The sequence below is a fragment of the Aphanomyces invadans genome, assembly GCF_000520115.1.
Source record: "Aphanomyces invadans strain NJM9701 unplaced genomic scaffold supercont1.16, whole genome shotgun sequence".
Classification (NCBI taxonomy): Eukaryota; Oomycota; class Saprolegniomycetes; order Saprolegniales; family Verrucalvaceae; genus Aphanomyces; species Aphanomyces invadans.
In genome coordinates this window covers 108,881-130,038 of record NW_008580161.1, presented here as the reverse complement: position 1 = coordinate 130,038, position 21,158 = coordinate 108,881, and the positions used below count along the sequence as shown (strand labels likewise).

Genomic DNA, 21,158 nt, shown 5'->3' with positions numbered 1-21,158 from the left:
CTTTTGCAAACCAAAGTGCATTTCCACGGCTTGGCATGGTCCACAAAGTGAAATGGTAGCCGCCCACAAGGACACGAGCCTTGTGGGCGTCGCAGCGTGCAATGGTGGAAGCCTGAGGTTTCGCCATGTTCATTCTGTTTGCACGTTTGGCACTGCGCGCGCGGACCAACGAACGTTGTTGTCGACCACCCACCGCAAGCGTGCTTCTGTCCCCCAACACGACCTGCTCCAGTCGGAAAAAAGCAATCAGAGAGAATGACGATGTCGTCAGCATGGTGAAGAAACACTCGCGTTGCAGGCGTTCGTCAAGTCCAACGTGGCACCGATTCGGATTTCATTGTGGTAAAGTACGTTGTTGCATTTTATGAATCAATCTTGCAATCGAGATCTGGACTGGGCGCGGTGGTACGACGTGACTGCTTGGAGGCTGGTTGCGTTGAGCGAGTGGCGATGAACGCCATGAACACCTTCGCGCTCTTCGTCCTGCCCGGCAGCCATGCCGTTGAAGACCTCTTCCAGGGTGGTGTCGCTGAGGCTATATTGCTCGATGGGGACCGTGGATGACGGGGCGGCCGCCGATTCAAGCAGTGTAAACAAACTCGTGAGCGTATGGCCCGACGATTTCGGGACGTGGTATCGAAAGTGTTCGGCATGATGCTCAATCATCGTTGCACTCGGCAGGTCTTGGGTGCAGAACGCTTCAAGCGCTGCGCCCATCTCCTCGAGCACCCACCAATGTTTCCATACGTCGCACGGGACCGCGCCATCCTCGTCGTTGTCCAAGTAATGGCGCAGCACCCACCCGGAATCCGCTCCTTGGGCAATCTTGTCCCATCGGGCGTACTGCCCCGCATCAGCACAAAGCCGTTCGATGTCTGCCGCCGTCAACTTCTTGTCGCTTCCGACTGGGGCGACCCCCACGAGTTGATCGGTCGATGGAGTACGTAGCCGTATGTCGAGCGTATACCCGCGTCCAAATTTGTGCTTGAGGTGCTGCGCGGTCCCCAGACACACAAGACGACCACTGACGAGGATGCCAATGCGGCTGCACAGCGCCTGGCATTCCTCCATGCTGTGGGTCGTCAGGAGGATGCTGCAGGTCTTCGTCGCAAGCACGTCCACAAGCACGTCCCACATACGCCGTCGGGCCGCGGGATCCATTCCCGTGGACGGTTCATCCAACAGCAGCACGGACGGGTTTCCCATGAGGGCAATCGCTGTCGACACCTTGCGCTTGTTGCCTCCGCTCAGCCCCCGTGTCAACTTGGTTCGAAACGCAACCAAGTCAAACTGCTGCAGCTTGTCTTCGACGGCTTGGCGAACGTCGACCATTCCTTTCAGTCGGGCATACAAGTCGAGCTCTTCCTCGACTGTCAACGTGTCATGCAACGCGTCGAACTGGGGGCAGTACCCGATGGCGCGGCGGGCGGACTGGAGTTGTGTGCGCACGTCACAGCCCGCAACGAAGACAGCCCCGCTCGTCGCCGCCATAAACCCGTTCAGAATCTGCATCGTTGTCGATTTGCCGGCGCCGTTGATTCCGAGGTACCCAAAGCATTCGCCTTTGGGAATGCCTAGGGACAGCGACTGCAGCGCCACTTTTTCATTCCCGTATTGTTTGTGCACTTTGTGAAGGAGGATGCTGTCGGATGTGGCGTCGCCACGCGCGACTCGAGCCGCTTCAGCCGCCACGTCGTCGTCAAACGGATGGAGTTCCATGGCGGGCGGCGTTCGTTTCAGCGACGAAGATGCGTCGGGAGCCTTGTGCCGGTCAAAGTACAAAACTAGGAGCGAAAACACAACGACTTCGATCGCGCCATAGAGTAAGCTTCGCCCAGCCACGTTGAATTCCAAGGCACGGGCAACGCAGCAGTTTGGATCTTGCGTCGAGGCCCAGCACGATTTCGACGCGGGGCAGGACGTGTCATGGCTGCCGCCGTACGGATTGCCGTACTTGCGCATGCCAATTTGGAACAACCCGTCCGTGAGCTGGTAGCCAGGAAAGACGAGGTAGATCCATCGGAGGTAGGTGGCGTCGAGTTCGGAAAGCGTCAGGCTGGCGGTCAGGCGAAAATTGACGAGGCGGCAGAGAAAGGAAACGATACTGACGAGGGCGCCGGTGACGAGCCCAAACACGAGAACCGACGTCTGCGCCGCTGAGTGCTTGGTGAAGCGAAAGCTAAACAAGTACGCCAGGGGCAGCACCGACAGCATGTGCGTGCCAAACAGCGCGAGGGCCGCTATCATGGACTCGACGTCCCCTTTGAACGACGAATACAACGGCAACAAACCCACCGCGACCGCGACCGGCACGAGCATCAAGACCACGTCATGCGTCCACAGACTCGACCAGTACGCCAGCACGGACGTCCCGCACGCCATTTGCTGGTACTTGGCGTTCTGGTGGGGATGCTTCTCCTTGACGATAAAGACGACGACGCTAGCCGGCACAAACGCGAACCCAATGACAATGATGAGCGACGCGAGCATCGTGTTGATCACGCCTTGTAGCTGGACGTCGGCTTTGCGGAGACACGACCCGTGGAAGCATGGCCACCGGTTGCCTTCGCAGCTCGAGCACGGCCCAAACGGCGATGCCGCAGCGTGTGCGTCGCAGCACTCGGTCGCGTTGCACGCCCCCGTCACCGAGCAGTGGCTGAACCAGTCGTAAATGCACACCGCCTTGTTTCCGACATAGCCTGGCAGCGAACTGCAGTACGGAAACGATGCGTTCGTGGTGTTGAAGCTGACGCGGGCAGCCGAGCAGGAACTCAAGGTCTTGCCGTCCTCGGGACATCGCACGGCATACCCGCCCTGGCACGGCGCCCTCAACGTCACACACGACTGTCGCGAAGAGGGCGTGCGGCCGTAAATGCAGTCGAGCAAGTCGCCGGTTGTGTGGGCGACAATCTCTCGGCACGACTGAAAATTCGCGTGGTCCGTCATCGAACCTTTCTTGTACTGTGGAAGGTACGACGCCACGTTGATGGCCGGCAGGAACGCCAGCACAACGAGAAATGCGATTGGAATCGCCATCGTAAACACCCAGCCTTTCTTGTCTCGCTTCGAGCATCGAAATCTAGCCACGGCATCAAGCGTCAGGTTGTAAACCAAATATCGTCGTCGAAGTCGGCCATGCCCAACCAACGTATAGAGCGCTGGCACAGCAACTTGCACATCAAGTCCGCTTAACGTACCGCTTTTGAAGCAGCGCGACGAATTGAACACCGAACGGTGTGTACTGGCGAACTCGTGGCGTCCTCGGCTCGTCGACAGGCACGGGGTTGCGATCCATAGGCACGCTGTTGGAAGACTTGCCACCCATGCGGCATTCACGCCACTCGTTGAGCTCCATCTCGGACACGCGTCGGCATAGTTGATTCTTGGGGGGGTTGTCGGCGAGGTGGGCAATGCGCAGAAATACTTCCTCTAGCGTTGTCACCGAGATGCCGTACTCCAGGACGCGAAGCGCAGTCAAGCTGCGGTCCAGGCCGTCAAGTAGAGCCGGGAACGCTCCACTCGACAACGATGGCAGCTGCACCACGAGCTCCGACCCGACCGTGCTCAAAACCGCCGCGTCCGGCACGAATTGCCGAACAAACTGCAAAACGTCAGTCGTGTCACACAAATCGCCCTTGACCAACGTCAAGTTGTAGCCCGCCCCGTACAAATTCTTGAGAAAGAGCGACGTGCCAGCACAAACGAGGCGACCTTCCGCCATGATGGCAATGCGATCGCCGAGCAAATCCGCTTCGTCCATGAAGTGCGTCGTCAGGACCATCACACGGTCCGCGCGGTTTTGCTGCAGCACATTCCACGTAAACCTAGCCAAGTTGCCGTCAAGTGTCGATCAAAGCCGTTGGATCGCTGAGAGCCATTCATTTTGGAACGAAAAGCGTATGCCAACCACACTTTTGCGACATACCGTCGCGAGTACGGATCCATCCCGGACGTGGGCTCGTCTAGAAACACTACGCGGCTGTGGCCGATCAGCGCAATCGCCACGCACAGCTTGCGCTTCTGTCCGCCCGACAGCTTCTTGGCCATCACGTGGCGCTTCTCCGTGAGCCCGACTTCTTGGATGAACAAGTTGACTTGGCTGAACACGTCGTCGGCGGGCACATTTTTGAGCGTCGCGTACAGCTCAAGGTGCTGGTGGACTGTCAGGTCATCGTAGAGGACGTCGTGTTGGGGGCACACTCCCATGTACCCCCGCAGCTCGTCCATGTCAGTGCGGATGGACTTGCCAAAGACAGTTGCGTCGCCGCGCGAGGGCGGGTACAACCCTGTGAGCATTGAAATTGTTGTCGTCTTCCCAGCGCCGTTGTGGCCCAAGAGTGCCGTGATTTGACCGGCGTACATGGTCAAGTTGAGCGAATGCACCGCGACTTTGGCCACGCCATCTTCTGTCGCAAACGTCTTCCGCAACCCGCATATTTGAATGCAGTCGCCGCTGCGTTCTTTAGCGGACAGCGCTTGCGTCGGTGGCTCGACGCGTGGCTGGTGGTCGTCTAGGTCTTGGCTGTCCCGTCGCGGCGGAAGTTGACGCATCGGCGTCGTATGCTTGGTGAACTCCGACGTCGACGACTCCAACATCGACACATCGGCCAAAGGCAACGCTCGACCGATGTCTGGCTTGCCGCTCCAGTACGTTGGCTGAAAAATAAAGTACCATGGCTTTTGTACGCCAAACTCGTGTGGCACAATCTGCTGGAAATACCAGCCGAGAGCAAGCATGAGCAGCGCATCTGCAAAAAGAAACCACGTCATGTCACCCGCCGTCGCCGTGGTCAACGGGCCGAGGCTCTTCTTGGCTATGGCGTAAAACGCGCCCGTCCCTCTTATGGCATCTTCGACGAGGTAGTTGACGCCTAGACACACAATACCCCATTGTGCGTTGGCCACAACCACCACAACATCTACCAAACGACGTACCGATAGCAAACGCCGTCGGCGCCGACAACGCCGCCGCATACTTGTGTCCGATGGGTTTGTCGTGCACCGCGTAAAACGGCAAGTAGGCCAGGACCCACACGAGCACGGATGCAATCGCGGCGGTCTTGGACTTGTTGAAGAATACCGCGACGAGGTTGCTGAAGCTCAACATGGCCAGAATGAAGCTCCAGAAGAACAGAATCAGCGACGAGATTGACGCCATTGCAAACACGTTGCCGACGTGGAGCTCGACCGCGATCGCAACTGCCACGACAGAGTATTGCAGAATGCCTGTAGCAAACCACGACAGGAGCAGCGGACCTTCCTTCATCCCCATCATGCGCATGCCTTCCGCGATGCGAGTCTCCTTTTCAATCACCATGCGAGATGTCACCGACGGCACAAATCGAAGAAAACTCAGGAAGAAAAACATCCCAAACACGGGCTGCCCGCTCGCGTAGAACGTCGTCTGCGTCGATGACGGCTCCCCGTCCATGAACACGAACTGGAGGTTGGCACTGCACGAAGCCAACAAGGTGGTCGACGGTCGCAAAATCGACAAGCCGCCAGGGAGAGCCGTCGTCGGGGGAAGGTTGTTCCGGTTCCGTCGTACCTGGGAGATGTCGTCGAGATTGGCAAGCACTACGAGTGGGCTTGCGAGCACAAGTGGCAAGAGCAGTTCAAACAAGAGTCGAAATGGCTTGGTCTTGACGAGCAAAAAATTTTTCCAGATGAGGACGCGCAGTTGCCGCGTCATGCGAAGCACGCGGGTCCATTGGGTATACACGCCGCTGTGGACGGCAGCATTTCGTTTTCCAACGCACAAAAGGATCCACATGGCGAGAGCAGCAACCACCCCCACACTCCCCACGGCAATGAGCGCAATGGACGGCGTCGACAGCGCCGGGGCATTGCACGACAGCGCGGTCGAGAGAGCTTCGTCGATTCGTTGCTTGCATTCCAAATTGGCCGCATTCGCTTTGCAGTTCAAGAGTGTGTTGAGAGAGGTGCAGCACGCAGGTGTCGGCGACGTCACGTCAGGACACTCGAGTGCGCACGTCGTCGGGGCAAACAGCCCTGACTGCAGCACGCACGCGTAGTACGGTGGGTCCACGAGGATCGAGCTCAAACACTGCTGGAGCTGCGCTCCCATGTACATGGCATTGCTCGTCATGGGCCGATACTCAAGTGACGAGGAAGCGGTCCGTCGCCCGCGGCGTGGCAAGAATCGTATCGCGAACAGGTGTCCGCGGAAGATGTCCAAACGGCGAGGGGAGGGACGCAGGATGGGGGATAATCTCCGTCCATCGACAAGTCATTGTCGTCGTGACAATTAAGCTTGGAATTTGTATGTTGTGTACATGAGGTGAGACATGCGTCGTCGTGCACCCCCGACATGCTGGTGAAAGTTTTGGCGCAAAGTCCACGTTTACCAAAAAAGAATTAATATGGGGACGAATTTGGGAAAGTTTTGGTCATTTTGGACATAGAAATTCGCGAACATTCAGGCGTGACACCGGGTGAAACTGCGACAATGCAATCCGTCGGCTTGGCAGCAGGATGCGACGGTCGACTCCATGCAGGCAGGCCGGACGAATCGGCGGTAAAAACGACGCCATCGTGGAGGCGGGCCACAGGCTGAGAAGAAGTTCCACTCCGCCGAGTGTTCCGTTGGACAGGTCGAAGATAGTTTTTCACGTGACCTTCGCCCTACTGCGATCATCGCATGCATGCGACGGCGAACGCGGCGGTCGTTTCACGGTGGTGGGTTTGCACGAGAAGAATGTAGGGTGGACATGGGTGCGAGGGACGACTGAATCGATGAATTTCGTCGTGCGCGTCATGTGGTCTCGCTGTAGAGGTAGGTGGCGTGCTCTACGTGCAGATCGGCGCCGTCACATCGCACCCAGCCGACCCCATCGCACGACGAATGGATCGCGCAGTGCGTTCCTTGCGCTTGAAGCACCTGGTCGAGGGCGTCGTGCCCTTGGGCTCGTTCCCACAGCTCTTTCGCCAAAGGTCACGGGTAGAATGAGTAGCCAATCAGCGATCCCTAGATTTGAATCCATCATTCTGATTGGTGGATGTTTGATGGTTGGGCCGGATTGGCCAGCAGCGATCACGCATCTCGCCAAAGTTGGAGCGGCACGATCATGGGCAAGGTGAAGAAGCGCCGCAACATCAGCCACAAGAACATCGCGCCTCCCACGGGCGGCCCTTCCCAAGCGGAGATTGACGATGCCATGGAAGGCTTGGACGATGAAGTTGACGCCAACGATGGGTCCACCGCGATCGACGCTGCTGTCCATGGCAAGAAACAAGTCCCGGACTTCCTCTCTGGGGTAGGTCGTGCTTGTCGGTGCGCCATGTTTTCTCATGTCTGAATCTCCGACGCAGTTGACCAACCTGCAAGGATCTGTCCGTGAAGCCACGTGTGTTGCGTTGGCGTCGTTCTTTGCAGGAGACGGAACCCCCGACAAGCTGAAAATGTTGCAAAAGCTGCTCCATGCTGGACTATTGAAGAAGCTGCTGCCGCGAGCCGTGGACCCGTCCACCCTCGTACGCCTGCATGCAGTGGGCGCTCTTCGGTACGGCATAGCGCAACTTGCGGACGAATCTGACAGTCGTTTTTGTGTTTCACTAGCAACATCAGTGCGTTCGGTGGACTCGACGTGTCTGAATCGATGACGAACGAAGACATCATGACGCCGTGCATCAAACTAGTTATCGAATACGCCACGGAAAACCTCGACGTGAAAGCGACGCCGCACGCAGTCCCGATCCTCGAGCAAGTGTTTGCATTGCTCACCAACTTGTGCGAGAGTTGCTCGTTGGCCCTCATCCAAGTGACGCACCAGCGCCACGTGTTGCTGCCTGCGATGCTTCGTTCGCTACACTTGCCCAAGCAACCCCTTCTGCACCTCGAAACGATGAAGCTTTTGCTCGTACTGAGCGACAATAATCCGGACTTGATTCAATCGTTGCCGGCGGAGTTGCCGCTCACGTTGCTGCAAATCCTCCAAGCGCCTGAGCACTCGACCAAGCTCCGCTTGACAGCAATTGGCGTCGCAATCAACCTGCCAAACGTGCTCGACAACGCGCAGAGCGTCGAGATGCTGTTGCCGGTTTTGCAGAGCGCTGTGGCGTACGACCCGATCGGAGTCGTCGGGCAAGCCCAAGCCGCGTCCGAGCAGTGGGCTCTGTCCCAGGAAGACTATGGCACGGTTGAAGTGGTGTGTTTGTGTGCATTGTGAGCCTTGACCTTCTCACAAGGGTGTAGTATGCTGACGACGACGTGGACGAGAAAGAGCACGTCGACAAGGTCAAGAAAGCGGTCGCTGTTGTTCGATCGTGGCGCGATAACGTCCATATCTTGACGCTGGGCCTCGAGTTGCTCAGCAACATGCTGGCCAACGTGGATTCGGGCGACGTGGACGAATGGGCTAGCGACGACGAAGACGGCATGGAAGCGGTGCGCGGATTTGTGATGGCTCATCCAGTCATCTCTTTGTCATGTAGGCTGCACAAGCGCAAGGCACCACTGAAGTATGCCGCCCCGTATCCGTTCCCGCTCAAGTGTTTGGTGCCCAGAATATCTTGCCCCATGTACTCGCTCCTCCATGCCGTGGCAAACGCATGACAACGCTGTAGGTGTACAGCATCGTGCAGAGTGTCGTGACGGTGCCTGCGCACTTGGCGGCCCCAGTCGGTAGGACGTGATGGTAGTTACTGTGGCCTGACTTGTGGCTGGTTGATGCAGTTGACGACTTTGCCGCGATCCGAGAGCGCGCGCTCAACTGCCTGACCAACTTGACTGCGCACTTGTCTGTCGCTGGTACGACGAGGTGTCGCACATGGACGGCTACGAATGATTTTGAACTTTGTAGATTTGACTCGAGGGTGCGACTTGAACCAAGTTTTTCGAGTGGTCCTGGCGCTGTACGCAGACGTCCAGGTCAAGCACGAAGAGTCGAAGGCAATGTTCCAGCCGGACCAGGCCAGCACGGGCGACGTCGATGCGGCAGTGTACGCCATCGTCTTTGAGAGTTTACGTGATGACGGTGGAAAAACAGGATGGCTGCGTTGAGTGCGTTGGTTCTGCGGTCGGTCGACGATAACATTCCGCTTGAAGTGGCGCCCGAGCATTTGGGCGCCGTCCTGGCGAGTGCGCAAGCATCCCCGTCCGTGGAAGCGCGGTCGTGCGCGGTGCGCCTCATCGGCACGCTCGGAAAGAAGCCGCACTCTCTGCCAGAGAACAAGGTCTCCTTTTTCAGTCGTTCTTGCAGCACTTAAATCTGAACCGTCCACCCAGGTGCTTGCAACATGCCTCAGCACTGTGCTGCGTGACACCGACCTCGCCGTCGTCTGCGAAGTTCTCAATGCGCTCTTTGACATATACTCGGACGAACAGTACGACGCAGTCTTCCACGAGGTCAATTTCTTGACGGCACTGGAGCACGTCAGCGCCGGCATGAAGTCCAAGGTACCAACATTCCACGCTGCCCCGATCGATGCTGATGAAACAATTTGTGTGATGCGCAGATCAAGAGCGAGGCCAAATCCCTCGACCGCGAGTTGATTGCGCACGCGAAGGAGACACGACTCAACCTCTTGCGCTTTATCAAGTACAAGAAGCAGCACCAGCGACGCTAACTAGACAGATATATATATAACGAAGATGGCATCACGCGGGAGTCTTGTCACAGCAAGGACGAGTCCCCTAGCGCCGTCTTCTGGCACCGATACCCGAGCCGAATGAGTCGGATGGCACTGCGGTCGCCGTCGTAGTTGACGGGAGTCGACGTTGGCCAGTACGTGATGGCTGGATCGAATGGACCGTTGAGGTACCAGCGAATCCCGGTTGTAGCGAAAACATCGTCGATGCAGGACGGGATGTCGACTGTCGCGGCTTGGGTGTTCTGAGACGCGTCGGTTGTGATCACTGTGACTTGGGACGTCACGGTCGTGTTACAAAAACACTCGACGAGGTACGGGTAGACAGGAACCTTGGCTGCTGCGCCAACTTCCGCTGCAGACACAGAGCCGCCGAGGCCGACCACCATCATCACCAGTCGGCCCACCGCCAGCAACATCTTTCGTCGACAATTGCGCCGTTTCGAGATTTCCATGGCATATACTTCAGTACAATTTTGGCGAATTCAAAGTGTGAATTTTGTTCAGAATAATTGGATTCGTTGTTGGAGTTTCATTTTAGCCAATGAAATGATCCTATCGTAAAATTAGGATTTGATTGGTGCTCTTATCAACATTTAAAACGTATCTCGAACAGCTTCGATCGCGATATGCGCGGTCGCCGCATCCTGGGAGCGGTGTGTCTCTTGGCGCAAACAGCGTCCAATCTGTACTTTGAGGTCCCGTTTACTCTTGAGAAATACGCCATGACCGCCGTTCTGGTCAATGAGTCCGTGCAGCTGCGTGTACACGACGTGTTCGACGTCGGCAGCCAAGTGTGCAACGCGTCATCGACGTCTACCTCAAGACTTGACTCGACACACGCGAAGGCATTCCAACTCGTTGCCGCCCCATCCGATCGCCTTGTTGCCGTGGACGCTCGCCTCGTTTCTATCAAATCGTTCGAAGAAATTGCTGAATCTGGGGCAGGGACATCTCACATCGTCCCTCTCTTTCGCGACGCCGACGACGACGAAGTTCGTGTGCTGAGTGGGTTTGTGCGGCTGACGATCGCCCACCCGTCCTCCATCACGTTTGAGCCGACCCAAAGTCGACGCAGTACCGCTGTACACACGAAACACGCCGACACACCGTATGCCAACGTCGCAGCAGATGATCCGGACGACGCGCTTCGGTTTCGCGTGCCGTTCGAGGATCTCGTCAGGATGCGGTGCCGCGTGGAAGCCGTTTATGTTCAAAGCGCTGAAGCTGTCCATCTTCGCGTCGCCTCCCTCGACCCTGTATTACCTCCAGCAGAGTCACTCGGCATTGCCGTGACCGATCGGCTCGTTGCTGCCGACAAGACTCCCATTGCTCTGCAACAACTAGATGCGTTGCTGGATGGCGAGCCAGGCACACGTGCGCTGTTGCCGTTGGTCGACAACGCAGGACAGGGAAATCAATTGAGTGGATTTGTCCTGGTTGAGGTCCTGAATGCGACCACAATAGTATTTGAGCCCTTCGAGCCATCGCGAGTGGCAGCGCTGAAACAATTGGCAGCGGCGAACCCCAGCCACCCGCAAGTACTAATTCGCGACGAGGCGTCTTTCGCAGCGCCTGCAGGTGTGCCCGAGGCTGCGACTAGGTTCCACGGCACCGTCGCTGCCAACGGCAGCACATCGGTGGAGACTACCTCATCCAAGCCCACCCACCGACCCAAATCTGACGTGTACCAACTTCCGCTCGTTGTAAACATTGCACAAGACGATGATGACGACTCATTGCGCGCTGACGGCCAAGGAAACGACGTGGCGGATGCGATCGGTAGCTCACGGCACCACATGCAACCGACCGACGGCGCCGCACTGGTGAACCATTCGACTCGCGTCGAAATCAACGTGCCGGCCGCATCGAGCGCATCTCCTTCGAGCGATCATGCAGCTTTGACGGATGCGGCCATCGCGCACGACGATGGTGACGAGCCCGTCCGTGACGGGAGCGGGAGTCGCTCAGCTCCAACGGAACCTGCTTCAGCGATTATCACTCCAGTTCGGATAGAAGACAACCCGCACGTCGCCGTCGACAGTCTTCCATCGGCACACGTCATGGAGACCGCACCAGAGTTACCCGTCCAAGTGCTATCGGTCGCAGACCAGCGCAAGCTCGGGGCCGCGTTTGAGTTTGATGTTGTGTTTCCAACCAAAACGCGGCTGGGAATCAACTGGAACGCCGACGTAGGCGATCGCACTGTCATCGATTCCGTCGAACCGCACTCGCCCGCCGCCGCCCTCGACTGCCTCGAGCCGCGCGATCATCTCATCGCCATCAACGGGGTGAACGTGAGGGCGTTAGGTTTGCAATTTCCGCCAAAGGCAGTGTTGAACCGAGTGGGTTAGGTCCCACTGGAGTCGTTCCGGTCTACATCTCGTCGTCGTGGCCCAAGACCCTCCGGTTTGGCGTAGAACCAGCCACGGCAGTGGCTCTTCCGCCTGCAGCCTCCGACAACAAGACTGAAACCCCGGCCCCTCTGCCCACAGCAGCGCGGCATCATGATTTTCCCCTCGCGGCGCACGCAGATGTCCCTGGTCTCCGGCGCCAAGGTCGTCTTGGTCTTTTCCGAACCGGCTCATCGCTCGTACAATAGGCGTCGCGTTCTGGTACGAAGTAACGCTGCCGGACGTGCAAAGCCCCGTGGGGATCTACTGGGACCTGAACGCAGCCGACTTTCGCACGGTCGTTCACGGACTTGAACCGGGATCCGTTGCCCATCGCCTCAACGTCATGGAGAAAGGCGATCAATTGCTTTTCGTCAACGAAGACAACGTGACTGCTCTTGGACCGCGGGACGCCTTGGCACACTACAAAGCGACGTCGCCGCCGCGCACGCTGCTGCTGTATGCGCCTCCAGTCGACGTCGATGAAGTAACAACTGAGTCGTTGCCTCCATCCACGTCACTGTCGAATGCACACCATCTTGCGGAAGGGGACGCGTCGGGCGCTGCGGCGGTGCAGGACCCGGTCGAGGAAGCGCGGCGCGAAGCGTGGCAACTTGTCCCGCTGTCCACTGTCCGATCGAAGCGCCAAGCTGGCGAAATCGTGCAGTATGAAATTCAAGTCGCGGCGCCTGGGCCCATTGGCATTGTGTGGGACCGCCAAATCGCCACGACAACCGTGGTCAAGGCGGTGGAGTCGCATTGCCGGTTCCCGACGGTGGCCGTTCGAGACCAGCTCGTTGGAATCAACGACAAGAACGTGTCGCTGATGGGCCCGCATCAAGTCGTCGTGTGGTACACCCAGGCGGCGTTTCCAAAGAGATTGGTATTTCGCACTGCGCGCGGCTCGGCGAACTCTCGCGACGACGCTGGTATCACCGCCGACGAGCCCCAAATCACTCGGCTCGTCGTGCAAGCCCCACCCGTACTCAAGGACTGGGTCGTGCCGCTCGACGTGGCGGAATGGAGCACGTCCATGGCATCGACCAACGTTACGCTGGTGGCAGCGTCGCCCGTGTCCAGTTGCTTCAAGCTGCGTTTGCCCCCAGCGGCCTTAGGCGATGTCGTCATTGTGGTGGCCATTCGAGGAGGCTGTTCCTTCACAGACAAAGCCCACCACGTCCTGCACGCGAAGGGGGATGGGGTTGTGTTGGCGAATAATGTGGCAGGGCCAGGTGCGTCCTCGCACACGTCGCCCTCTCGACACTGACAACGTGAGGCGCCCAGGAACATTTCCACGAAACATGCCACGTGTCGACGTGCTGCCGCTCCCGGTTGCCATGTACGAACGAACGTCTGAGCGATTCTTCATGCGTGCTGATTACGAGAGGCGCAGGATGCCGAGGGACGAAGGCGACATGCTCTTGGCTGTGCTCGAATTCGAACGGGCATGTACGGTCAAGCAATGGGCGTAGTTCGTTCCTTGACGCTCCAGTTGTAGCCGCGACCTGGGAACGGATGCCTGCATCAAAGCTGGCCCCGCCGTTGCCTACCCCACGACTCGACCATTCCAACGTCGACCTTGAAGACTCTTCGGCGCCGCAGATGGCCTCGTTGATGCTTTGGCACGTGAGCCAGAACGCCTCAACCACGACTTTGATCGAGTATATTCCCGCTTTGTTTGGAACGCCCGTGCGCGAATCGCAACCATTTCAAGTCGTGTACTCCACCCCAATTCAAACCGCGTGCCATCGCGATGATATCACCGTGCGGGGCAAAGGATCAGTGGTGGTCATCCGACGCGGGGCGTGCTCATTTGGTGCGAAAGCCAAGTAACGACGGACTTGATGCGCGTGAGATGCTGTGACGTTGCACACGAGTAGGGTCGTGCAGCAGTTGGGGGCACACGGGATGATTGTTGTCAGCACAGACGATGCCCCCGTTGTCCTGGCCTCCGAAGACACGGATGTGTCGATCTGGGCCATCTCGTACGCTTCCCCAACGACTTGAAATCCAAACGTATAGGTTGTGACAAAACTTGGATAGAATCGGGCGGCGCGATGGCGACAAAGTTCAGGAAATTCTCGCCACGTCGATGAGTGCCAACACGCCCATCTTGCTGCGATTCATGCCGGGCCCGCAGCTCGATCCACAAGGCGCGACGTAGTAATTCGACGATGTTTTTTTACGACAGACAGACCTGATAAAGAGTACGTCACCGAACTCGAGAGCATGGCAGTGGCAACTTGTACTGTTGGGGCCATGGAAAAGCAGCACGTGCGGCACGAAAGCTCCGTGGAGATTCTCATTCAACTGCATTGCAGCATGCGTTGGCCCATCGAGTGAGCCACGACATGCGGGGCTCTCTTGATGTCGCAGCACGATGGTACAAACATCGCAAACGATGTCTTGTCAAGACAGGCCTGGCCGTTGCTACGTAAACATCAAATCACTTCCATCCTGGCGCTAGAAGCCCATCGCGCAGCACACTCGCGACCACTAGGTCTAGGCTCCATCGGCAGCCATGGGGGATGGCACTCGCCAGTTTGGGCAGATCGGGTTCGACAGCATGTGACGACGGTTGATGCGCTGGGCCAACACAACCCGACACAATGATTTCATCCAATCCGACTCGAGATCTACGATGTCGCGCGATTTGATTGGTGGAAAGAATCTCACCCATTACACGCGTCAACAGAGGCCAGCGAGACGATCGAGGCCAACCAGATCGACCCAGCAAGCGCTGAACTTGACCATCGCACGCCCCAGCGGAGGTGTCATCTGTGACGGCAGTGTTGTCACTCACCCCCCACACTCGCCGCGCCACCATTCACAGTCAAGTAGAAGCTGGGATCTTGCTGTGCTGTTTCACTTGTGTAACGCGCCGAACAGAATCGGGTGGACAATGCGACATTGACGGCGATTCCGTTTGCATGCGCTACGCTGCGACACGGGCGATAGCCCAAGAGATGGAGGCGACGTGCGTCTGCCGGCCTCGTGCCATGGTCGTCCGCCGTGCCAGCAGCATTCGTCGTCGACTCATCCACCGTTCAAAGATCTTTGTAGCGAAAGCATTTAACGCAATGCGTTTTTCCCTTGAGGACAGCGTAACCATTGTCGCCATGGGAGGCAATGTACTGTCCCCATGGCGTGTCGCATTCGAATCATCGAGCGCTGCCGCGCATGGCGAGCGGGCAACGTGTAGAGTAACGTCGCGGGGTGCGACGAAGTCATTGCGAACATGTTCGGGGGGTAGCACGACGCCACGTCTAGCATTGTCCAACGAACGGCCCATGTTCTGAGCCTTCGCCGACGTTCGCACAAGTGCGTTTTTCAAAAAACGTTAGGGGGTTGGTCCCAAGGAATAAAATGGACGGACACGATCCATGGCAGCATTTAAATGTATAGGAGGAATCTATTGAGTTCGATTTGATGCATTAAAATGAGAAAATTAAATTAAATCCATGTCGTCTGTACTCGATTGTTACGACCACATTCCATCCGCGGCCACAATACAATCTGACAACACCTTGGCCAACCACGTTCGATGGACCTCGCGTACATCTGCAGCAGCGACCAACACGCCGCCGCCCTCGCGGCCGCCACCGCCGTGTCACTTCACCATTCGTCTGCCGCGGAACCGCACCACCGATTCCCGCCCTCCCGCACGTGTTTCTTCAACGATTGCCACAAAGAAGTCCAGCCAGGGTCATGGAAATGCGTGTTTCACCGCAATCGAGCCCGATGCCTCATCGCGGACTGCCAGAATCAAGTGTATGCCCGCAACTTGTGTGTGCGACACGGCGGTAAGAAGCAATGCAAGCAAGAGGGGTGCTCTGGCAACGCCCGCCTCGGCAACTTTTGCTCCAAGCATGGCACGGGTAGCATCAAGAAGAAGTGCACGGAAGAAGGATGTACCAAGATGGCGCATGCACGGCACAAGTGTGTTCGCCACGGCGGAGGACGCAAATGCAAGATGGACGGGTGCCAGACGCATGCACGCAACGGCGGGTACTGCTGTCGACACAACCGACAGTTGGCCAACGACAAGGAAGCGCAGTCGCACATGTTGCACCCTGCGGACCATGGCGTGTTCCATCACCCGCACATTCAACCGAGCCCACACAGCATGCTCATCAAAGATGACGCAGCAGCCGCACAAGACAGTGCTGCCGCCAACGGGTTGGAGATTCTGAATCTTACCATCGAGCGCTACAACGTCGGCCAGGTGAACACGTCCGAGACCGCCAAGAGAGATGCGGTCTACTCCTCGATAGCATAAATATACTACTTATCACCGCAATGCTCTTGGCGCGCCGCGACCTCGCCGTCGCCGACCCAACGGCGGCAAGCGCCCATTCTGAAACCTCCCCATCTTTATGTAAACATGACGTCATGCTCGCAACCAATCAAACTGTGGCAAGTATAATTTCGGCCAATCACAACAGTCCACATGAACCTCGAAACCCCGCTGGTTTTATCAACTCGGCGCAGTCGACGCTCATGACATGACGTCTCCACGTTCAATTACACGACGACGGGGTCCGGAGGAGTCCCAGGCGTGCGATCTTCGTCGTCGGTCAAGTCGTGCGCGATGCCGGGCATGAAAACGGCGGGATCGGTTGACCTGGTCTCGGCTTCGCACTTGATTCGTAGCCGACGGAGGTGGACCGACGATCGCACGGCGACGGCAACTGCCATCACGACTGCTGCGGACAAGAACCCGACAGCAACGACCCATTCCGTGCTTTGGGGGATTGTTCCATGGAGCCCTTTCTTCGCAGCTTGCTGGACGTACGTGTAGTGCGACGTTTCACCGTCGAACGCGTCGGCCGTGCCAAAGTACGCGGCCGCGTACCCATTCCCACCAACGCTGTCAAATCGAACGGGAATGATCTCGTCGAGGCAGGACGTGTCGACAGCATCGAGCACTCCACTAGAAAGGACGTACGACGCCAGGACTTTAACGCCGCACGTGTTGCCGCCCTGGAGACAACGATCCATTTCAGCTTCGCCTCCTTGCCATGGACAAGCGGGAAGGAGATACCGTGGTGCGATGGGTGGAAAACGTCGTGCAGTGGGCAGCTTGGGGAAACTCAATCAAGCGCCGATGGCCCTTCATGTCTGCGTACTGAGCTCGGGCGTATCGAATTTCTGTTTGAGGGTCGAGGCCGCCGGCCATGAGCAGTGCCGAGGCATGTGCTGGGACGGTGGCGGTCACGTTCCAAAAGATATCTCTACGCAAGTCGGTGGTGGTCGGGCTCCAAGTCGTGCAAGTCGTCGAGGTCAACAAAACGTACGGCTCATATCGAAATGGCGCACTGGGCGGCAAGTTGAATTCGGCACACGCAGCATCGACCGAGCCTACGACGGTCGAGGTGAGAACCCAACTCTTGGCATGGGCGGCACGTTGGCGACGATGCTGGCCGACCACCACGTACCTGTAAACGTGCAGTAACTTTGCACGAGAGCATACGTGTCTCCGCCCATGATGCCTTGGCGAAATGAATCGAACAGCGCTTGGTACGACGGCGTGGGGTGCTGCCACATCTCCGAGTACACGATGAGCCCGTACAGGAGCTCCGAATAGTACAGCGTCGAGTCTTCGCCCGGCCCTCGCACACTCCAGCGCCTACAAGTCGCCCCACGATCGTCAGCAACGAACGTAGCGTTGCTCAGCCATGCCGACGTACCCTTCTTCACGGACGTACTTGTCGAGAAATGTTTGAACAACCTCGACGTCCTTGGCATGGCATCGCACCAAACGATACACGAGCGGCGGAATGAGCTCTCGAAACGTCGGGCTTTGCAGCATCGTGCCTACGTCGAAATCGGTCACACGGATGTTCTCGATCAGTCCATGTACCCAAGAGCGACCGCAGCGAGTCGGACGGCGCGCCGACGCCCAAGTCGTCGACCATGTCGGCACACGTGTTGGTACCTCGGCCACCTGCCGCGGCGTTGTCGAGCGATGCATACAAGCCCCACGTGACTTGAGACACATTTGCATGGTTGAATTTGGCGCTGCAGAATGCGTCGGTGCCGCACAGCGCAAGGAACCGGTCGCCCACAATTGCGACATCCTTATCCCAGTTGGAAAAGGTCGCCATGTGGGCGAAATCCGGCGCGCTCTGACTCACGACGCTGTCGACGACGTAGCCGGCGATGGCCGGCGACTCCAGTTGCATCAGACGCTCGACCAGGTACGTGCCGTAGCTCAGTGCGTACACAAACACTTGGGCATTGCCCGCTTGGGTGTCTTCGATCACTTTTTTCAGGTCATAGGCGGCACTCGTCACAGAGAACGCATTGGTATGGTTGTCTACGATTCGTTCTGAGCACGGCTCAAGTACGTTGCCAGGGACTCACCCATTTGAAAAAGCAGATCTTGAATGCAAGCGGGGTATTCTTCGGCGGTGATGCCAAGGCCCCCCGAACTCCCACTTGTCATGGCTTCCGCCTACCATGAAGATCGCGGCTGAGACGACGAGCGGTGCACAGCAACGTTCGCGAGGAACGGGTAGCGAGCGGCGATCTATCACGAAAAGGTCGGCGAACGACACGTACGGCATTGCAAACGAGACGATTGCTGCGACCTGTCCCGCGATGGTCCATCGTGTAGATGGACACGGTCTCATTCATTTCCCAGTACAACGACGACATGAGCTGCTCCATGGCCGTAGACGAGTCTCCAGGACCGCCCTGCATGACCCACAGCACTTTTTCTTTGCCGATCTCGGCTACTCGTTCGGGGTTGGCGAGTTTTCGTTTGACGAACACATCGATCGTTTTTCCGCGGGAGTCGTGGCAGACTTCTTCGTGGCACATGGGCATTTGGAACTCGCCGCATTCGTAGTTTGTATAAGAGTTCAACTGGCGCATTCCGCTATGACTGGCTGTGCGGCTGTGGACGAGCGACGGCTCGACGTTCATGAACGGAACATGGCGATGCGATGCTTTCGACGACGCTGACGCACGAACGTACATGTAGTCGATCGAATTCATCTCGCAGTGGTACCAGCCATTAAACGGAATCAAACCGGCCGCCGCCGCCGCGATCATGCCAAGAATGGAACTGCGCTTGATCATGGCTGCTGGTCTCGTCGATCGCGTATTTGAGGACGCCAAGCAACAATGTCGACTCGAGCGTTTCACAAGGAATCAATGGCATCACGACCGGACCCATCACGACACAATTTATAGGATCGCATGGTGTATTATATTGATCATATTCTATTCCTTACTAGATAATGTATTTTAAGGGCATAGAATTTCCAGGAATTGAATGTATCGTGTTTCATGCCCTCGCAGCTTCCACACTGTCTGCTTTGAAAAAGAATTTGAAGTTTGTATGCAAACACCCGCACACAGCACAATCCCCCAGCAGGTGCCATTCGCTGCTGTTTTCGTCCGCCAATCGTGATAAAGACATATTTATTTGTCATATAATATTGGTAATTTAATATTTTTCTGTGTGTCTTCATCGATGAACGTGGTCGAAGCGACTCCTACGACCGCGACCGTTCTGCTGCCACCGGTGGCTCGATACGCACGATCTTCACACGCATCGCTTGGTCTTTGTTCGATGCTGTCCGCCGGATGCAATGGACCGACCCATCCTGCCGCACGCACAGCCACCCTCCGTTGCCAAACGTACTGGCAAAACTGTACAGCGTCGTCCACTCCCGTCCGGTGTCGAGAGCAAACTGTTCGTACGACCGAAGCGCTTCTCCTTGTGCCTACCACGCACATTGACACGGATCGATCAAAGTGGAGATCACCTTGACGCTGCCAAACATGTTGAGCCCGAGCCACCGCATGCTTTGTTCGTGCTGGAAGCCCCACACTTCCGCATTGCCCGTCAGCGTGAACGCTCGAAAAATGCAACTCTCGGACGCCGTGTCCATGCTAGACAATACGCCATATCATCAGTGCATCGACGCCACCGGTTGAACAACAAACAACACGAAGAAAACCAGAGAAGAAGCGGCACTGGAACCCGTCCATTGCTACGAGTCGGCAGCACGTACAGCATGAACAAAATGCGTACCTGAAGGTCGGATCGCCGTTGACGACGGTCAGAAACCGCCGACTCTGCTGCTCTTGCAAGGCACACCGAAACTGCGCGTCGATTGTCATGGACGAGCTCGTCAGCTTGACTGCTTTCGCCGTCACAAGGCGCAAGTCATCTTTCGTTTTCTCTGACTTCGCATCGATGCGGTCGAGCTGGGCATTGTGATGGTCCAAGGCATTGCCGATCGCACGACTTGCGTGCTTCATCTGGCCATTTTCGCATGATACCAGATAGCATACGAAGGAACATGGCCAGGCAAACGTACTTCGAGCAGCTGAGGAGCAAGGGCATCCAGGAACGCCCGTTGGTCGGGATTCAATCCTTCGTCGTCCACGTTTCCAGATCGTTGAGAGGTGCTGTTGTCGTGTGTCTGAGATGAACTCGATGCAAACAGCTCCCGTATTGATTGCCGTTGCTGGGAGTCCTGCGGCGAAGAGGATGGCCCGTCCCCATGCATCGACGCATAATGCTCCAACAAACCATGTTGTGATCGCTGGGCCACGCGGCATTCTGGGCAGATAAATCCCATCGAGATGTCTGTTGACGGCAACGGGCGACTAAGAGAAGGCTCCTTGGTGAATTTGTTGTATAACCATCCAGACCATGTCATGCCCCTAATCTCAGTGTCGATTCACCTTAAGTTCACGAGGGTTTGTCGTGACTTAGAATGAGATGCATGGCGACATACCTCACGACATGATTCGCCTGTTTAACGGTAGTTTCTGTCAGGTCCAAGTTGCGCTCAGCGCGATCCAGTGCCTCTGTTGTGGCGGCGATTACGACGATGTACTAGTGATGCTGCACCACATACCAGACTGTTGGCTAAGCGCAACGGCCGTCTCTCTTGCAATGTTCAGTGTTTCCGCGGTTGTACGCAGAGATTCAATGTACTTTTGCTGCGGTTCGGATCGCGAGGCTTTCGCCGACGCTTCCCCCTGCGGACGTCGGATCTCCATGCTGGAGTGTGCTATTCTTGCCGAGAACGCACACTAATTTTGGGGTCAGCTGCAATGGGGACAAATCTCCCAATTTGTCCCATAGTTTGCCCCAATCTTAATAACGTTTGATTGGCTAATAATACATAC

At 57.0% G+C, this 21,158-nt stretch overlaps 7 protein-coding genes across 13 annotated transcripts; 3 read left to right on the top strand and 4 right to left on the bottom strand.

Annotated features, from left to right (window-relative positions):
- Nucleotides 1–159: 159 nt before the first annotated feature.
- On the bottom strand, nucleotides 160–6,191 carry H310_08025. Of its 2 annotated transcripts, XM_008873627.1 has the most exons (5): nucleotides 4,936–6,191; nucleotides 3,926–4,871; nucleotides 3,198–3,824; nucleotides 1,412–3,079; nucleotides 160–1,370 (listed from the first exon to the last, which is right to left on the bottom strand). In XM_008873627.1, the coding sequence occupies exons 1-5, from the start codon at nucleotides 6,107–6,109 to the stop codon at nucleotides 1,286–1,288; spliced, it is 4,500 nt and encodes a 1,499-aa protein (XP_008871849.1). In that variant the 5' UTR covers nucleotides 6,110–6,191; the 3' UTR covers nucleotides 160–1,285. The 2 variants fall into 2 exon arrangements, with proteins under 2 accessions (XP_008871849.1, XP_008871848.1); XM_008873626.1 differs by having other exon boundaries at nucleotides 160–3,079.
- Nucleotides 6,192–7,065: 874 nt separating this feature from the next.
- H310_08023 lies at nucleotides 7,066–10,088 on the top strand. 2 transcript variants are annotated; one of them, XM_008873623.1, is made up of 11 exons: nucleotides 7,066–7,277; nucleotides 7,333–7,523; nucleotides 7,580–8,168; nucleotides 8,216–8,407; nucleotides 8,455–8,541; nucleotides 8,587–8,644; nucleotides 8,696–8,770; nucleotides 8,823–8,961; nucleotides 9,009–9,195; nucleotides 9,248–9,418; nucleotides 9,478–10,088. In XM_008873623.1, exons 1-11 carry the CDS (start codon nucleotides 7,089–7,091, stop codon nucleotides 9,586–9,588), a joined length of 1,989 nt encoding a protein of 662 aa, XP_008871845.1. In that variant the 5' UTR covers nucleotides 7,066–7,088; the 3' UTR covers nucleotides 9,589–10,088. The 2 variants fall into 2 exon arrangements, with proteins under 2 accessions (XP_008871845.1, XP_008871846.1); XM_008873624.1 differs by having other exon boundaries at nucleotides 8,823–9,195.
- H310_08024 (hypothetical protein) lies at nucleotides 9,534–10,028 on the bottom strand (the record flags this gene model as incomplete). The annotated part of the gene is made up of 1 exon (XM_008873625.1): nucleotides 9,534–10,028. The coding sequence occupies one exon, from the start codon at nucleotides 10,026–10,028 to the stop codon at nucleotides 9,636–9,638; it is 393 nt and encodes a 130-aa protein (XP_008871847.1). The 3' UTR covers nucleotides 9,534–9,635.
- A 128-nt stretch (nucleotides 10,089–10,216) lies between the features above and the next one.
- H310_08022 lies at nucleotides 10,217–14,244 on the top strand. 2 transcript variants are annotated; one of them, XM_008873622.1, is made up of 8 exons: nucleotides 10,217–11,919; nucleotides 11,964–12,152; nucleotides 12,212–13,234; nucleotides 13,287–13,341; nucleotides 13,396–13,451; nucleotides 13,501–13,831; nucleotides 13,883–13,987; nucleotides 14,046–14,244. In XM_008873622.1, the coding sequence occupies exons 1-8, from the start codon at nucleotides 10,239–10,241 to the stop codon at nucleotides 14,164–14,166; spliced, it is 3,561 nt and encodes a 1,186-aa protein (XP_008871844.1). In that variant the 5' UTR covers nucleotides 10,217–10,238; the 3' UTR covers nucleotides 14,167–14,244. The 2 variants fall into 2 exon arrangements, with proteins under 2 accessions (XP_008871844.1, XP_008871843.1); XM_008873621.1 differs by having other exon boundaries at nucleotides 11,964–12,167.
- A 1,261-nt stretch (nucleotides 14,245–15,505) lies between these two features.
- Nucleotides 15,506–16,408, top strand: H310_08021 (hypothetical protein). The gene has a single exon (XM_008873620.1). It carries the CDS (start codon nucleotides 15,547–15,549, stop codon nucleotides 16,279–16,281), a length of 735 nt encoding a protein of 244 aa, XP_008871842.1. The 5' UTR covers nucleotides 15,506–15,546; the 3' UTR covers nucleotides 16,282–16,408.
- Nucleotides 16,296–19,146, bottom strand: H310_08020 (hypothetical protein). 3 transcript variants are annotated; one of them, XM_008873617.1, is made up of 8 exons: nucleotides 18,567–19,146; nucleotides 18,369–18,459; nucleotides 17,866–18,321; nucleotides 17,693–17,819; nucleotides 17,441–17,631; nucleotides 17,300–17,363; nucleotides 17,047–17,236; nucleotides 16,296–16,985 (listed from the first exon to the last, which is right to left on the bottom strand). In XM_008873617.1, the coding sequence occupies exons 1-8, from the start codon at nucleotides 19,086–19,088 to the stop codon at nucleotides 16,527–16,529; spliced, it is 2,100 nt and encodes a 699-aa protein (XP_008871839.1). In that variant the 5' UTR covers nucleotides 19,089–19,146; the 3' UTR covers nucleotides 16,296–16,526. The 3 variants fall into 3 exon arrangements, with proteins under 3 accessions (XP_008871839.1, XP_008871841.1, XP_008871840.1); XM_008873619.1 differs by having other exon boundaries at nucleotides 18,369–18,534; nucleotides 18,596–19,146; XM_008873618.1 differs by having other exon boundaries at nucleotides 18,369–19,146.
- A 283-nt stretch (nucleotides 19,147–19,429) lies between these two features.
- Nucleotides 19,430–21,057, bottom strand: H310_08019. 2 transcript variants are annotated; one of them, XM_008873615.1, is made up of 6 exons: nucleotides 20,885–21,057; nucleotides 20,762–20,834; nucleotides 20,339–20,687; nucleotides 20,050–20,279; nucleotides 19,781–19,907; nucleotides 19,430–19,738 (listed from the first exon to the last, which is right to left on the bottom strand). In XM_008873615.1, exons 1-6 carry the CDS (start codon nucleotides 21,027–21,029, stop codon nucleotides 19,508–19,510), a joined length of 1,155 nt encoding a protein of 384 aa, XP_008871837.1. In that variant the 5' UTR covers nucleotides 21,030–21,057; the 3' UTR covers nucleotides 19,430–19,507. The 2 variants fall into 2 exon arrangements, with proteins under 2 accessions (XP_008871837.1, XP_008871838.1); XM_008873616.1 differs by lacking the exon at nucleotides 19,430–19,738 and having other exon boundaries at nucleotides 19,739–19,907.
- Between the last annotated feature and the right edge of the window lie 101 nt (nucleotides 21,058–21,158).

Coding starts and splice junctions, on each gene's coding strand:
- H310_08025 (XM_008873626.1), bottom strand. CDS start 6,109: ATGACGAGCAATGCCATGTACATGGGAGCGCAGCTCCAGCAGTGTTTG. Junction 4,872..4,935: donor GCCGACGGCGTTTGCTATCG/GTACGTCGTTTG, acceptor TTGTGTGTCTAG/GCGTCAACTACCTCGTCGAA. Junction 3,080..3,197: donor GTCGCGCTGCTTCAAAAGCG/GTACGTTAAGCG, acceptor TGCCGTGGCTAG/ATTTCGATGCTCGAAGCGAG.
- H310_08023 (XM_008873623.1), top strand. CDS start 7,089: ATGGGCAAGGTGAAGAAGCGCCGCAACATCAGCCACAAGAACATCGCG. Junction 8,771..8,822: donor TGCGCACTTGTCTGTCGCTG/GTACGACGAGGT, acceptor TGAACTTTGTAG/ATTTGACTCGAGGGTGCGAC. Junction 9,419..9,477: donor GCGCCGGCATGAAGTCCAAG/GTACCAACATTC, acceptor TGTGATGCGCAG/ATCAAGAGCGAGGCCAAATC.
- H310_08022 (XM_008873621.1), top strand. CDS start 10,239: ATGCGCGGTCGCCGCATCCTGGGAGCGGTGTGTCTCTTGGCGCAAACA. Junction 12,168..12,211: donor CCCTGGTCTCCGGCGCCAAG/GTCGTCTTGGTC, acceptor CTCGTACAATAG/GCGTCGCGTTCTGGTACGAA. Junction 13,988..14,045: donor GTGTCGATCTGGGCCATCTC/GTACGCTTCCCC, acceptor AAACTTGGATAG/AATCGGGCGGCGCGATGGCG.
- H310_08021 (XM_008873620.1), top strand. CDS start 15,547: ATGGACCTCGCGTACATCTGCAGCAGCGACCAACACGCCGCCGCCCTC.
- H310_08020 (XM_008873617.1), bottom strand. CDS start 19,088: ATGATCAAGCGCAGTTCCATTCTTGGCATGATCGCGGCGGCGGCGGCC. Junction 18,322..18,368: donor AGATCTGCTTTTTCAAATGG/GTGAGTCCCTGG, acceptor AACGAATCGTAG/ACAACCATACCAATGCGTTC. Junction 16,986..17,046: donor TTTCCACCCATCGCACCACG/GTATCTCCTTCC, acceptor CGTTGTCTCCAG/GGCGGCAACACGTGCGGCGT.
- H310_08019 (XM_008873615.1), bottom strand. CDS start 21,029: ATGGAGATCCGACGTCCGCAGGGGGAAGCGTCGGCGAAAGCCTCGCGA. Junction 20,280..20,338: donor TTGCTCCTCAGCTGCTCGAA/GTACGTTTGCCT, acceptor GAAAATGGCCAG/ATGAAGCACGCAAGTCGTGC. Junction 19,739..19,780: donor ACATGTTTGGCAGCGTCAAG/GTGATCTCCACT, acceptor TGTGCGTGGTAG/GCACAAGGAGAAGCGCTTCG.